Source organism: Rattus norvegicus, chromosome 20 (assembly GCF_021556685.1).
Source record: "Rattus norvegicus strain SHRSP/BbbUtx chromosome 20, alternate assembly SHRSP_T2T, whole genome shotgun sequence".
Classification (NCBI taxonomy): domain Eukaryota; kingdom Metazoa; phylum Chordata; class Mammalia; order Rodentia; family Muridae; genus Rattus; species Rattus norvegicus.
In genome coordinates, this window is record NC_141553.1 from 51,965,240 (window position 1) to 51,980,730 (window position 15,491).

At 49.9% G+C, this 15,491-nt stretch overlaps 1 protein-coding gene across 1 annotated transcript in view; it reads left to right on the forward strand.

Annotated features, from left to right (window-relative positions):
• The window catches only part of Prep (prolyl endopeptidase), a 95,734-nt gene that overhangs the window by 57,556 nt on the left and 22,687 nt on the right, over positions 1-15,491 (forward strand). Inside the window, 2 exon segments of the mRNA NM_031324.2 lie at positions 2,330-2,527; positions 6,919-7,022. Coding sequence (NP_112614.2) covers positions 2,330-2,527; positions 6,919-7,022 — 302 coding nt within the window.

Here is a 15,491-nt window from a genome sequence, read left to right on the forward strand (position 1 = left end):
TGCATAAAATAAAATTAAAAATGTATATATACTTAATCTCCCTCAGGCCTTGTACCTCACCTTTGATCATTCAGTTCCCACATAGATGACACAAAACCTTTATAATAAGCCTTAATCAGCACTAGAGCAAGGCAGATATCGACCCTCTGTGCTGTTAGAATCTATTTTCCTATCGATAACCCCAAGCTATTATTTTTTTTGTTGTTGTTGTTCTTTTTTTCGGAGCTGGGGACCGAACCCAGGGCCTTGTGCTTCCTAGGCAAGCGCTCTACCACTGAGCTAAATCCCCAACCCCACCCCAAGCTATTATTTACTGTGTTCCATCCAGGCTGCTCTTAGCTCCAAGAGGCCAGCCTTCGTGACCGTGATTTTAAGATTCTCACCGCATGGCATATTCTCCTCTTTCTGCCTTCCTCTCCCTCCCCATGGTTTCATCAGACCCCAAGACAGAGAACTCCAAGCCCCATCTATATCTCTTCTGCCCAGCTATCGGCCGTAGGCGTCTTTATTTAACCAACGGTTAACAATAGCTAAGAAGCAAGGTCACATTGTGTGTGCGGATTCTCTCGTTCTTGGGAGCCAGTATTTATCATTACAGTATCTATCAGAAAGATCAAACTCAACACACACTAACAGCTTGTCTCCTGGAAGCCCTCCTCAGCCCACTGCCACACCCCTGTACTCGAGACCTCTCACCTGCTTTGGGTACTCAGCCAACAGCACCTACGTCCACATTTTCCCATTATGCGCACCCAAGTGTCTGCCGGAGTGATCTCATTCCTTTACTCGTACCTGACGATACACGGAGGGCGTACGACACTTCTGTGAAAGGATCAGTGCTCTTGTGTACATGGATCATGGCTTGGTTTTGTTTTTCCCCTCTCTATATCCCCATAGCATGGTATCAGATGTAGAAGAGGCATGTAGGATGTAGGCGTTTTCATTACTTCCTGTTACTCTGTGACAAAATACCTGAGCTGATCAGCTTTTAAAAAAGGAAAGGTTTATCCTACTCGTAGTGTTAGCAGTCCTACTCCATGACTGATTTGCTCTGTTGCTTCGGGGCCCATGGTGAGCCACAGTGAGAATCGTAACTTACCTCAGGACAGTCAGAAGTTAAACAAGAGCAAGAGGGAGGGAAGGCTGGAGGCCTCGCATCTCCCACGGCGCAGTCCTGTCTGACCAGCATCCTTCCATTTTGAAAGGTTCTACTATGTCCCACCGGCTGCATGGGCTGAGGACCAGGCCTTCCACACGTGGACCTTTAGAACACACTGCTGCAGATTAGAACAGCAAGGGTATTTGCAGCCCACGTGTCTAGTGTCCAGTCGGCAGGACTCATGCATCCAAGGGTGCATGAGTTGTCTCTCCAGGACCAAGGGTGCGTGCATCCAAGGCTCGCCATGACTGCTGCCTGAAATGCTATGAAAAAATTCTTTTTCTACAACTTGCAGTTCTCAGCACTGAACTTTGCGGTTTATGGTGCTGTAGTGAGTACAAGAAGGCTGTGTATTCCTGGTTGCACATCACCAAGGCAGAGGCTGCTTTATTTCCTGAACATAGCAGCCACCGTCATTTATTAAAGATGAGGTACACGATTAAAACATCATAAAACAGCTTCCCAAGCGTCACACCGGTGCACACACAGTGGGGCGTTAGAGCACAGTAGGGCTTTAGAGCACAGTGGGGCTTTAGAGCACAGTAGGGCTTTAGAGCACAGTGGGGCGTTAGAGCACAGTAGGGCTTTAGAGCACAGTGGGGCTTTAGAGCACAGTAGGGCTTTAGAGCACAGTGGGGCTTTAGAGCACAGTGGGGCGTTAGAGCACAGTGGGGCTTTAGAGCACAGTGGGGCTTTAGAGCACAGTGGGGCGTTAGAGCACAGTGGGGCGTTAGAGCACAGTGGGGCTTTAGAGCACAGTAGGGCTTTAGAGCACAGTGGGCGTTAGAGCACAGTGGGGCGTTAGAGCACAGTAGGGCTTTAGAGCACAGTGGGGCGTTAGAGCACAGTGGGGCGTTAGAGCACAGTGGGGCGTTAGAGCACAGTGGGGCGTTAGAGCACAGTGGGGCTTTAGAGCACAGTGGGGCTTTAGAGCACAGTGGGGCGTTAGAGCACAGTGGGGCGTTAGAGCACAGTAGGGCTTTAGAGCACAGTAGGGCTTTAGAGCACAGTGGGGCGTTAGAGCACAGTAGGGCTTTAGAGCACAGTGGGGCGTTAGAGCACAGTAGGGCTTTAGAGCACAGTGGGGCGTTAGAGCACAGTGGGGCGTTAGAGCCGCCGTTCAGCTGACTGAGGACACGCTGTCTGACTTTTCTCTCCCTGTCGTTTCAGAGTGGGTGGCTTGCGTCAGGTCCAACTTCCTGGTCTTGTGCTACCTCCGCAACGTGAAGAACATTCTGCAGCTTCACGACCTGACAACTGGTGCTCTCCTCAAGACCTTCCCGCTGGACGTGGGCAGCGTGGTGGGGTACAGTGGGCGCAAGAAGGACTCTGAGATCTTCTACCAGTTCACATCCTTCTTATCTCCAGGTGAGAGGGAGGCCCCTCACGGTGGTGACGTGGAGTTTCTGCCGGGACGTCGCAGTGTGTGAGGTTCTGTTGTGCTCCAGACAGAATCACTTAGAGTAAAGCAGTTACTCAGGACCAGGGAACATAAAAACTGTTCTCACTCACTCTTGCGCTGGGGGTGGGAACAGCCCTTGTTCTCAGTGCTGACAAATGTAACTGCCTTTGTTAGGTTTTTGTTGCCGTGAAGAGACACCAGGACCACAAAAACTCTTATAAAGGAAAACATTTATTGGGGGCTGGCTTTTACAGTTCAGGGGTTTAGTCCATTATCAGCATGGCGAGAAACATGGCGGCCTGCTGGCAGACACCGTGTGGGAGAAGGAACTGATCCAGTTGGCGGGCAACAGGAAGTAAACTGGCTTGAGCACTTGAGACCTTCTAGCCCACTTCCTAGTGACGCACCTCCTCCAACAAGCCCACACCTCTTGATGGTGCCACTTTCTATGGCCCTATAGGGGTCATTTTTATCCAGTCTGCCATAGCAAGTCTTAGTCCCAGCCTTGATCTATACAAAGACTCACAGTGCAAACCCCACAAACATCCACGCGTAGGGAATGCCTCCTAGAATAGACTGTAGTTACAGAAACGCGGCTTGATTTTCTGTCCCTCCAACTTTGCCGCTGTCATTTGCTGGTGGATCAAGCAGTCTTCAGGGAACTTAGACAGGGATTGAGGTGACCATCCTCCTCTGGGGATTTGACCAGATTGCAGCAACGTCTCATCTGGATGCTTCTGTTTGAGTCTCTGGGGGTCTGTAAGGCACCTTAGCTCCATGACAGGCTGCTGACACAGGGCTGTTAGAACCTGGAGGGGTGATGTTGTAGGCAGGTCTGGATGCATACGGGCACTGTCCCAAGTGCCTTCCGGGGGGACTGAGGAGCTAGAAAAAGCCAGAGAGTGGAAGCTGGCCCAGAGCCAGAAGTCAGGAGCCAGCCCCAAGAGGACATGTGGTGCCCCGCCTCTCCCCAGAGCTCGTAGCCCAGCAGTAGCCAGTGAGTAGGGGAGGCATCCCATCTCTAATGTCTTTCTCAAGCTCTCCCTGGTTCTAGGCATTTGCTTTAAACGTGTCATATCTTCATATCTTCAACCGTTTAAATGAGTGAAGGTCACAGAGGAACACAGGGTAGGGGTGACTCATCAGCTCTTAGTAAAAGCCAGGGTCCCCGAAGACCCGTGACCTCTCCAGTGACCCCCGTCGTGCCCGTTTATTTTAGGAACAGACTTCTCATTATCTGGGGCAAAAGGCTCGCTGTTCTAGTGGGAAATGGTGGCTCTTTGCCAAGCGAGGACATTGCTGCCTGCGTCTGTGGCTGTGACGGTTGGAAAGAAAAGTGTGTTCCTGCCAGCTGCTTCTGAGGCAGCCTTCATTTGTTCCTGTAACGATTGGTCTGTCTCCCTGTCTCCTCTCGTTCATTTTCCCCACCCCTCCCTTCTCTCTTAATGCTCTCTGATACCTAAGACCGGAGAGTGGAGTCTCCAGGCTCCTCAGGCCTTCTCAAGCCAAGTGCAAAGCGGCCATCGAATAGTTGAGTTCTCAGGAAAGCAAGGACGCCAGTCACGTTGTTCAGAGATGGCCTGCCCGTGTCTGTCTGTCTGCGAATCAGCTGTTCACTACTGCCGTTGGGAGCGTAGGCAGAGGAGAAGTAGGACCTCAGCTTCCCACGGTGAGCACGCATCGAGCAAGGACACCAGCTGATTGTGCATCCAGTGGAGAGACACAGTAAGGACACATGTGAAGCCCGGCCATTTGTGACTCGTGTACCTTGAGTCCCACTTGGGAAGAAGCCAGGCCAGTCTGGAACAGGATGCAATGACTCTCTGTGACACAAAGCACTTGGTGTTTGAACTGATTCGTTCTGTACCTGTGGAAGCTTAGGGGCTGAGGTTGGCTTCAGCCAGACTTAAACCAGACAGCATCTTCCAGGCCTGGCTCTGGGAGGCGGGGAGGAGAAAGCCTTTCCCATGTGGCTTGGGAAGGAAACCTTTAAGAGTTGGCCTTGATGCTTTGTGTATTGCCTCCCCCCGCCCCCATAGTCTTAAATCCTGTCCTACAGCATAGCAGACAAGTGCCTGACTGAGTGTCGGAACCCCATTGCCTTGTCTTCATGTGGGCAGTGCTCCAGGGCCCCCCCACCTCGTCCTTCTTTCCCAGCTCTTCCCAGAGCATTCTCTTCTCTAATACCCTCCTCTCCCTTCTCAGCCCACAACCCGGTCTCCTTGCCTCTTCGTCATCCGGCAGCCTGTGAGAGCACTGCTTGCATCCGGGAACACCTTAAGGCCAGCTACGCCTTTTGACCTTAAGGGACTTGTGTAATCAACTTATACTTTAAATCTTCACTTCCTACACAGCCTTCTGGTGTTTGTGACCCAGAATGTCCCCCCACCCCCACCCCGCACGTTTTCTCTGTCCCTGCATGACCTAGATCAGGTGGGACATGATATATCAGCAGGTTACAGTGGTTCACATTATAGTAGGGGGAGGGTACAGTGGGCCAACCTGGGCTAGCCCAGATGACTATGCGTAGAGAATATTGATGAAATACACTTATCATTGAAACCACCGAGCTTATGCCCGCCTCCTTCACGGAGCCCGTGTATAGAGGGAGGGAGGGAGGTGTGTGGCGTTCTTTAATGGCAGCCAACCTCCGTTATGGACCTCGTTCTGCTGCTAGAGTTGTGTCGCAGCTTTTCCGTATAAGCAGGGATGTCGAGTGTCTCCTCCGTCTTTCGTTTGGGGGTTTAGTTCCAGTGTGGTAGTGGCTTGCGTGACTTCACTGAGCTCCTGATTCTAGTCCTAAGTCCCTCGTTGTTTGTGCTGACACCACGGCGAATCCGGCGATCACGCAGCCCACGCTTTCCCTTTATTCTGTCTTATTTTCCCTTCTTATTTATTCTTCTCCCGTGCAGTGCGTTCCGACAGCAGCTTCCTCTCACTGCACTTCCCAGTTCCCACTGCTCCCCCGTTTCCCTTCAGAAAAGAGCGTTGGGACATCTCCCCTGCCCCTGGGAGTCAGATTTGTGTGTGTTTGTGGTGGGTACCCTGTAACAACCAGCAAACAAACAGCAAAAACCCCTCATCGTGCAGTTATGTACATACCGAATATTGGTTCTCAAGTTGCTAGGGAAATGTTTGTTTGAGGGGAAAGAGCTGCCGTTTTAATCCACGATCCGTCTCTTTCTCCGTGACCTGTGGGAGTCTTTATTTGGCTTGTGATTTCCCAGCAAGCATTGGGCTCCCAGGATCAGTCTTCCTCATACTTGTCAATGTATGTTTAAAGTACATGGGGTACCATTTCCGCACCAGCCTCTCTGGCTTGTTCCTCAACACAGCACGACACTGCCTTGTTTCTCTGACTTAAGTATTAGGAGAGATGCGTGCATTCCAGGAAGTAGGACTTTTATTAATGATTACATAGGCTGGAATTCCTGGTGTATATTAGGTATTTTGCGTTGGGCCCAGTGACTGGGACAGAATTGAAACTCTGATTCTGAAGTGTCTTGTGGTGGCTCACCCTTGGTTCCTGATTGCTGCCTACCTGTGTGTCCATGGTTAGGTGTGGGTCAGGTAACAGAAGCCCCAAGGGGATCAGCCAAGAGACCCCTGACTGGTTGCAGACCTTGTGGTTGTGGGGGTGGGGCCAGCATTCCCACATGACCTGGCTTGGAGAAAACTTGTTGGTATCAGTAGTAATTACTTTTCTGGGTGCTGTGACAGACCACGTGACAGGAGAGCAAAGGCGGGGGAAAGATTTCTTTGGGCCACAGGGGTGGGCTTTGAGGCTTCAAAAGACCCACGGAGTCCCCACTGTCTTTGTCTCCTCGTAGATCAAAGTGTGAGCTCTGGGCCGCTCTGTCACTCTGCCATCCTGGACTCTAACCGTCCGAAATCGTGACCCGGATCACACACTTAACTTTTGAAGGTTGCCTTGGTCATCACGGCAATCTAAAAGTGACTAGACAGTGAGGAAGGGAGGCCTGGTAGTTAGCGCCTTGCTCACCCTGGGGCAGGCCAGGCAGCAGAGAGAACCAAACGCTAACACCCAGCGCCCACAGTCTGTGGGATGGTTTCCGAAAATTCTCTCCACAAGCTCCCAGGGCTGCTGCAGACGCATCAGGTTGGCAGTAAATATTAACACCACCAGGCTGCAGGAGGGGAAGCCATAGGTGGTGGTGCTGGTGAGGACACTCTCCAGGGTACGGCTCACATCAGACTCTCCTCAAAGCTCAAAGCCTCCTGAGTGGTGACGGGCGAGGTCCCCTGCCTGCTGCTGGCCTCAGGTGAGGCGTAGCCTCCTTGTGGCCTGTGCGTGTCCTGAGACTTGGAAAGTAATCAGAGACTTACTTCCCTCTAGGTGTCATTTACCACTGTGATCTTACCAGAGAGGAACTGGAACCCCGGGTTTTCCGAGAGGTGACGGTGAAGGGAATCGATGCGTCTGATTACCAGACTATCCAGGTATGGGGGAGACGGGAAATCTGACATTCAGGACGCTATTTACCTTCCACATGGTCAGAAGTCGCAGAGCTAACGCTTGGTGGTAACACAGAGGGCGAATGTTTCCGGCGCCCCTGCTGTTTCTAGGCACTGAGCCGGGCGCTTAGGGCTCTGCGGTGGTCCCTGTAGTTACGGCGCTCATAGTCTGTGGGTTCTGTCTGTCTGTCTGCCTACTTGAGGTAGGGATTGCCAAGCTCAGGTCTTCAGTCTGAAGTGTGGATGTTTCTGCTGACCCAGCCCGTGCTCACAGCACATCTGAATGAATGGACAAGCTGAAACCTTGTTAAGACAGCACACACTCAGTCCCCAGTCATTGTTTGTGGCTAGGACTCCCCTTTTGGCTTGTTTGGCTTCCTGAGGGTGAACTGCTGTTTGATTGACTAGATGGAGAAGAATGTCTGGGCCTTGGCAGGGAGAATTTGCCCATAGAGCACGGGTGTTTTATAAGGCGCTCCGACTCCAGACTCAGCAGGACTAATGCACATCCAAGCTCCCCGAGACTGCACAAGGCTCCCAGCACCGAGGAAACACGGGGTCCCAACCCTAACTGGGAAGCTGTCTGGAATTGGTGCCTACTGGCAAAGAAAAAAACCTGTTTTTGCCAGTGGAATCTTCCTGGGTACATTAACCACACCTCCGAGTCAGCCTCACGCCCAGGAGTCGTTGGCCAGCGCAGAACAAACTCGACGGTGTTTTGTGTGTACACATTTTTGCCTCGGTTTTTGTTTCCTTTGGGAATTTTTTGTTTGTCATTGTTGGTGTTTTGTTTGTTGATTTTGATGGGTGTGTGTTGTAAAGTTGTTTTTTAAGTGTTTGTTTTGCTTTTTTTAAAGAAAGAGAAAGGGAACAGAATGTTGGGTGGTTAGGGAGACGGGAGGAACTGATGCAGGAGGGGAAACATAATCAAAATTATATTTTGAAAAAATTCAATGTAAGCTTTTAAAGGAGCCTTCAAGGAGCAGGCGCTCCCACATGGGAGGCCGAATCATGCAGGCTGCAGATCAGGAACCAGAACATTGGAAAGGCTAGCCGCGTGGTCGTAGGGCGCACCTTTAATCCCAGCACTCCAGGAAGAGACGGGTGGATCCGCCTCTGTGAGTTTGAGGCCAGCTTGGTCTACTGACTAAGTTCCAAGACAGCCAAAGTTGCACAGAGAAACTCTGTCTTGGAAAGCCATAGAAGACTGCTGGAGACCTTATATTCGGGGACTTGACTGCCCAAGGGTGGTTCCCCGACACTGGAACATCATTAGGATGGGGTGATGCTTACCCTCAGTTGTCTAGATCTAGTTCAGTCAATGGCTAGATATAGACCCTAGGTAAACGTGTATTTACAGAAACAGGTGGAAGCTGGACTTGGCACAGGATTGCGGCTTACCATCTGTGTCCTATATTAACTGCTAGCAAGCTGACCTTCTGTTGATTGGAGAAGAGCTGTGCCCGTGTGTCCATATACTTACTTACTGCTGAGTACTTTGAATGTCTGTACCACAGACGATGGCCCGTTCTACATGTCCTAATTTATTTCGTATATTAGGACCCACAGGGAAGTCTCCTGGGTTATAGTCTGTGAGGAGTATTTAAAATCAGATGCCCTGGGCTAATTATATCAGAAGCCCTTTCAGACGGTCCCGACTTTGCCTTATACACACTAAATGGCATGGGAAAAGCACAAAGCCTTTCCGCCACCATGTCCAACTGTAAGCAGTGCTCGGGATCCCTTCGGAGTTATCAGAAGGTACTGTGTATTATGAAGTGACATATAGCCTGAGTACAGTCCTTGTTCAGTAGAAATAACTGTAATGTTTATGTGATTTTTCTACATCAGTTTGACTGTGAGACATTCAGCTACATTGTTAATTGGGCATCTGGGAGGGTTTCCACCCCACAGGCCTATAACATGGCTCTGTGGGAGATAAATACCCCTATCTTGCATTTTCTTCTAGTCCTTTGTGGCCATCTCTGGTGAGGATGGTATATGTAATATTTCTTTTCAGTTCCAAATTGGGGAGGGGGGTGTCCTTCAGCTGTGAACAGAGCAGCTAGACTCCCAGTGTGCCTGGGTCACACTAGGTACCTGTGCCACTGTTAAACTCAGAGTCTCTCTGTCCCTGGTGCTCCATGACTCAAAGCTGCTCTGACTTTGACCCTCTGGGATACTTAGAGCATTATATAGGTAAACACAGAAGGACAAGCCTAGGTTAGCACACTGCCCTGCAGAAGGCAACACACTACCCTGTGTTCTGTGCCTGTCCCAGGCATCATACTGATTGGACCACACTGGGGAGTGCTGTTGTTTCGGGCCCATTTGCAGGGGTCTGGGTTCACATTTATTTATGCAGCAGAGTGGTAACGGGTGTACACGTGGTTTGACGAGGCTCTTGGTGGTGTTTCTGACGGCCACTTCCCTGTCGTCTTTGAACACAAGCTCTAGAGGGGGGTTGTGCTTGCGTGAAAAGCATCCTCACAGTGTGTGGTAAAGTGGTGCGTCAGGGCAGCAGGTCTGGAAAAGCTCACTTTGTTTTCAGAGATTCTGGGAATTATGGCTTTCGATCCACCATGACTTGAGTTTGTGTTTGTTCCGTGTGTGTGATTCGAGCAGACCTCCCTGGCTACTTCTCTTTGGCTGTGGGTAAGGTGTGTTTCCGTATGACCTATATCCTAGAGGTAGCGTCGTCCTGGAGATGCAGCAACGATAGGACCCAACGAGAAGATGGGGAGGGGAAGGGCAAGGAGCCAGAGAGCTAAGCCCCCTCCCCCACACACGCAGAGGGGGAAGTGTGTGTGTGCGTGTGGAGGGGTCTGCATTTCACCAGACCTGTGCCTGTTGCCTGGGAAGGTGAAGGGCCTGGTGTTGCATTTTATCATCACACACAGAACAAAAACCAACGTCTGTGTAGCTTTTACCCATCCTGGGGGCAGCTCTGGGGAAACTGACCACATCAGAAACACTTTTTCTTACTAACTGTCTGAAAGCAACAGGAGAAACAAGTCTCCGAATCCGATCCTAGAGAACTCATTGTCTCTTCTCATCTGAGGTCCATGTAGGAGTTTTAGTTTTAGGTGTGTTTACTGCACCTTAAGTTAATTATTACTTCCTCTGCTCTTCCCTGTGGAATACCACGTCGGGTTGGTTAGAACCTGTCTGCCCCAGTCTTTCCCAGAGAAGCGAAGATGCGCTGGCAGTGCCATCCCGTGAAACAGGCTTGTGAACCTACCTGAGAAATCTTATCTGCACATACTGCCAGTAATAAGTTCCTTCCTCCTTGAACAAAAATGGAAGGAAGTTTAGTCTCCCAGTAGATTCAGATTTATAACACTGCCGGGCACTGTTTGAATGCAGACATTCCGTATGTTGGCACTATTCCCTGCAACACATAGTCAGACCCATGAACGAAACACACAAAGATCTGAGAGGATGTGAGGTGGCTACTGCCATGGTCCGGGGAAAGATGGTATCGTATGTGGAGCGCCCCGGCTAGCGGCAAGGAGACTGGGGAGGAGTGTGAGCGGTTTCATCGTCGCTGACGTTTTACCGCCTCCGGTCAATCCGAAGCTGCTTCTGCTTTCCCACTGCTGTGATGTCCGTCCCGTAATTTCACAGTCAGTTCAAGAAGCCAAGCCTCGGGGTTGGGGATTTGGCTCAGTGGTAGAGCGCTTGCCTAGGAAGCGCAAGGCCCTGGGTTCCGTCCCCAGCTCTGAAAAAAAGAAAAAGGAAAAGAAGAAAAAGAAAAAAAAAGAAAAAGAAAAAGAAAAAAAAGAAGCCAAGCCTCCGCGTGCCGTGAGCTGATGGTGCCGCCGGCCCGTGTCATCAGTGGATGGAATTGTGCGCTGTGGTTGAGCAGGCCGTGACCAAGAAATGGAGCGTAGCCAGAATTCACTTTCTGGCTTTGCGGAGTCTCGTTGTGGCTCAGCCAGCTGAGAGATTGGTTTTTTTTTTCTCCCCCTCAGACTAAAACGAGAGAGCAAAGAAAAATCATAGACCTGAAAATGGACCTGAGGCTGAATACACGCCAACTATTCTCTTTTCTTAACCGTCTCACATTTTATAAAAGACGAGATAAATTAGAAAACCCAAGTCCCCACATTTTACGAGCAGGTGCAGGCTTGCTTGGAACGGCATAAAAGCAAGGATTTTAACCATTCGGCCGTGGCGTTACTGCCCGTGCCTCTTGTCCTATATACTTAGTAGGACACTTCCTGAGGGTGACCTGCTGTACTGCCCCCCGCCATCCTCACAGTGGTCTGCTGTGTACCTCAATCTTAGCATTGGTCATGTTGGCAAACACAAATGCCTTGGAGTCACAGTGGGATATCCTTTTGTTTTGTGAGTTTCTCTGTGTAGCCTTGGCTGTCCTAGGACTTGCTCTGAAGACTGGGCTGGCCTTGAACTCACAGAGATCCACCTCCCTCTCTCTCCCTCATGCTGGGGGTTAAAGGTGGGCACTGCCATCACCCCCAGCATTTGCTTTCCTAATTAGATATGGACCTTTTATTTTTAACCGTTAGGTTTCCATGACCTTGGTAATAACTGATTTGTGGTTGCTAGCATGCAGGCTCTGCTTCTGAGAGGACATATTCTTGAATGTCGATAAGCTTTTTGATACCATGAAGTGTTGCTCCAAGCTCCATAGTATATGTAGCGTCAAGAGCACGGCCCATCCGTGTGCTTGTGAGCTGACCGTTGTTGCATTAATGATCTATTTCTGTAACACTGGGCCTGTATACTTGGGCCGTGGTTAGAAACAGGGCAGGGCCATGGTAAAGTAGCTCAGCCAGGAAAGGTGCTTGCCCACAAGCCTGAGTTTGGTCTCTCAAACCCACATGCTGGAAGGAAAGAACTAATGTTATCCACAAGTTACCCCCTGACCCCTGTGTACGTTCCTTGTCATGTCTCACATGGGCGTGCATGTTGGGACACACACACTAGATGGGACAGCTGTGGGGATGGCTTAGGGGAGGGTGGAGGGCAGTGTTCTGATGGAGCCCTGAGGTCTCACTGTGCTTCAGAACTCACCGTGGAAGTCACCTGAAGTGGTATCAGTTGTTCTCGGTTGGCTGTCCCAGCTTTTGCATTCATCTGTACGGCAATGTAGCCCTGCATTAAACAGATGCCACTCTGGGTGAGGGCGGGATGCTCCTTCCTTCCCTGTTCTGTGCAGATCTGAAGAGTTAAAGTGACTTAGCTGAAAGGATAGTAAGGGTCTCTCTGTACCACAGAGACTCACGTTACGTACGGGCCCAGTCTGTGGCGGGTGCCCGCTTCATGAGGTTGTACGTGCTTTCCCTTCCATGTCTGGGACACAGCAGCACTTTGTGTCAGCCTGGGAACACATAACCCACAGTGTGAAAGTATCAAGGTAGCCTTGAGAACTTAGCCAGCCCTCGTGAGTGACCATATAAAACCTGCGCTGTGGGTCACAAGATCTCAGAAACGAAATAAAAAGCACACGTCTTTCATATCTTTGTCCTAGCCCATAGTAGGTCTCTATATGTGAGCAGATTATATGCGGGCGCAGTACAACATGAAGAGAGACCAAGGGTCATAACAGGTCGAAGAGGGACGGAGTACACTTACAGGCACAAGGTACGAGAGGATATACGGTCGTTTTCTAGTTCCAGTTCCGACGTGCAGTGTGGTTTGGTTTTGGTGGTGGATAAGTACCTAAAATATACTCAATACCGAAAGTATAAAATATAATGTTAGACTACGGCTCTTGTTCCAGATGCCTCTTCTAGCTGGGTAGAGGTTCATTGAGCTCGTATCGACTTTAGGGCTGGCTAGTTTTGATGTGCAGTGTTTTTTATTAATTTGTAAGTTTTTTATGATAAAGTTTATGACATTTGAAAATGAATGTAAAAAGACAAAGTCTGCATCATGAAGTGTTCTGGGGTGAACCTCTCTAAACTTTGTTCTGAGGAAACAGTTCTATATCAGATTATGAGTGTCGCCTGGGTTTTGGTGGGTCCAGGAGAGCCACGACTTCCACCTGGTGACTTAGGGGAGGGGGTGCCAGGTACAGAAACCAGCTGGTCCTCCAGGATGATGAGGGACCTGGCATCCCGGCCCAGCACTGTGGGGGGTTAGTTTGCAGGCTTCCTTTTTTTGTTAGTGTATCAAACAACTACTACTGATTTAATATGAATGGCTTAGATCTGTCCATTAACTAACAATACGTATTTCAGAATCAATGCTACAGCTGACGTAGGTCAAAAGGAACCTAGACTTAGTACCACGAGTGATAAAATATTTAGTAACTCAGATATCTGCATATACTCCTGAATTTGCTGTTGTATGTGATGAAGCCATTATGCGGGCTTAATGTTTGCCTGAGAGTTGTGGCTTTGAGAACGGTAAAGGCTGCCGGGCGGGGTGGGTTCTGCTAGCAGGTACACTTTAGCTCCTCCTCACTGTCTCGGAAAGCAGTGGTGTCACGTCTTCTTTCCTGTAGCTAAGTAGAAAACATCGGTGGCATAATGCGTCTGCCGCTGGTGGTTTTTCCAAGCCATTGTAATAATTGTTTTCTAAAGATCAGATGGGTCTGGATGTGGTCTCAGCACTCGAGTAGACAGGAGGATCTTGATTTTGAGGCTAGCCTTCGTCCTTTGACAAACAGCATCAACAAAACAAAAGACAGGGCTGGATGTGGGGGCACAGCCTGGCAGCTTTCCCCAACAGACAACATAGGAGTCAACTAGAAACCAAAGCGCTGCACGCCCCCTGGTGGCCAGGTGCCCAAATCTCACCCTTAGACCTGGGGTAAAATAAAGACCCATAGAAAAATTGAGAGCTTGCTGGTTTCTTCTTTGGTCATTCAGTATTGAGGTGTTTATCCACTCTGACTGTGTGTACTTACTAGAAACGAGTTTGCTGTTGTTTTGAATTTCGCTGTATTGTGGTCAGATAAGGATGCACAGAGAGTTACTTAAAAAGTTTCCCGACTTTGAGAGCCGTTCTGTGTCCCAGGACGTGATCTGCTTTAGAGGCCCTTCGATGTGCTGCCAAGTGCGGAGTATTGGGTAGGCACACGTTAGGGCCTTTTGATGTGTGATCGTAGTTTGATTCTGATGTTTCTCTGCTTTCGTCCAGGTGACCTGTCTGTCTGGGGAAGGTAGGGTATTGAGATCACCTGCTGCTGTGTCTCTAACCTCAGCGGCTCAGACAGGAGGATCTTTTTGTATGGAACTGGGTGCCCCAGGGTTTGGTGCACATGTTCAGGATTACAGTGTCTTTTTGGTTAATTGCTCCCTCCAGGATTAATTGTCCTTTACTTCTTCTGACAAGTTTGGTTCGACGTCTGTTTTGTTAGATGCTAGGACAGCAGCGCCTGCTTGCTTCCTGGTTCCCCTTGCTTCAACCACGTTTCCTGTTCTTTCACTGTAAGGTGGAGTCTGGTTTTGAAAGCAGGATCGTTGGTGCTAGCAGATACACGCTACAAAGACAAAAGCACTTTGTGTGCATGTGTGTGTGTATGTGTGTGCATGTGTTCCTGCTTGTGTGTGTGTGTGTGTGTGTGTGTGTGTACACGTGTGTGTGTGCGCGCTGTCCTGGTTATACACACAGAAGGCCGTGTGAGTCCTTGCTGGACATTTTGTCCCATGAGGCTTGGATTTTGATGTTCATCGACCGTGGGGACGAGCTGTGATCTCGGAGCCTGCCTTCACGTCGCTGCACCCAGGTGTCGGTCCCTGCCGCGGTCCAGGTGTACTTTTGGGCAGCCGTGTAACTGCCCTTCCCATTCTCAGATGTGTTCCGTTTCCCAAAACTCTGTAAAGCTCTCCTCCCGCTCCCCCCCTTGGAGGTCATCATGAGCAAAGGGAGAGCAAAGCTGTCACTTGGCAACAGTGTGGATGTCACCCAGTGTATGCCAGGCTCTGTGCCTGCGGTCTCTGTGTCACCTCGTTTCTTTGGAGGAACAGTTGGCGTGAGTTCCGAGAAGCTGGGCCAGCTCCTCTCACCGGACTCTCAGTCAAACGCAATGCCTTGGCATGGTTCTTTTAGGTCTTCGTGTAGAAGGTGATGTCCAACACCGGGGCTTTGTTAAGACCCTAGAGACCATTTCTTTGTTTGCTTTGGTTGATGCTTCAGAAGAAAGACTCATACATAAACCCTGTACTCAGGCTGCGCTGTTAAGTACATCTATGTTAATTCTGAAACATGGAAGAATATCTCTCTCCCAGGGGCTGCTAAGTTAAACCGTAGAGGGCACTGAGTCGCTCACCCAGCCTCAGCTGTACCCGTGTGAGTCACCCGGCCTCAGCCATGAGCACCGATAAGTGTGTGTGTCAGGGTGTATATGAGCATGCTTGCGACCATGTTTTTAAACGGGATATGATCTTTGATCTTAGCCCAAGGAGTACCTGATTCTGAAGTTGCACTTTAAAAGAACGGTTTAGGATACTGATGGAAAAGTCACTTTGCGCGTGCATG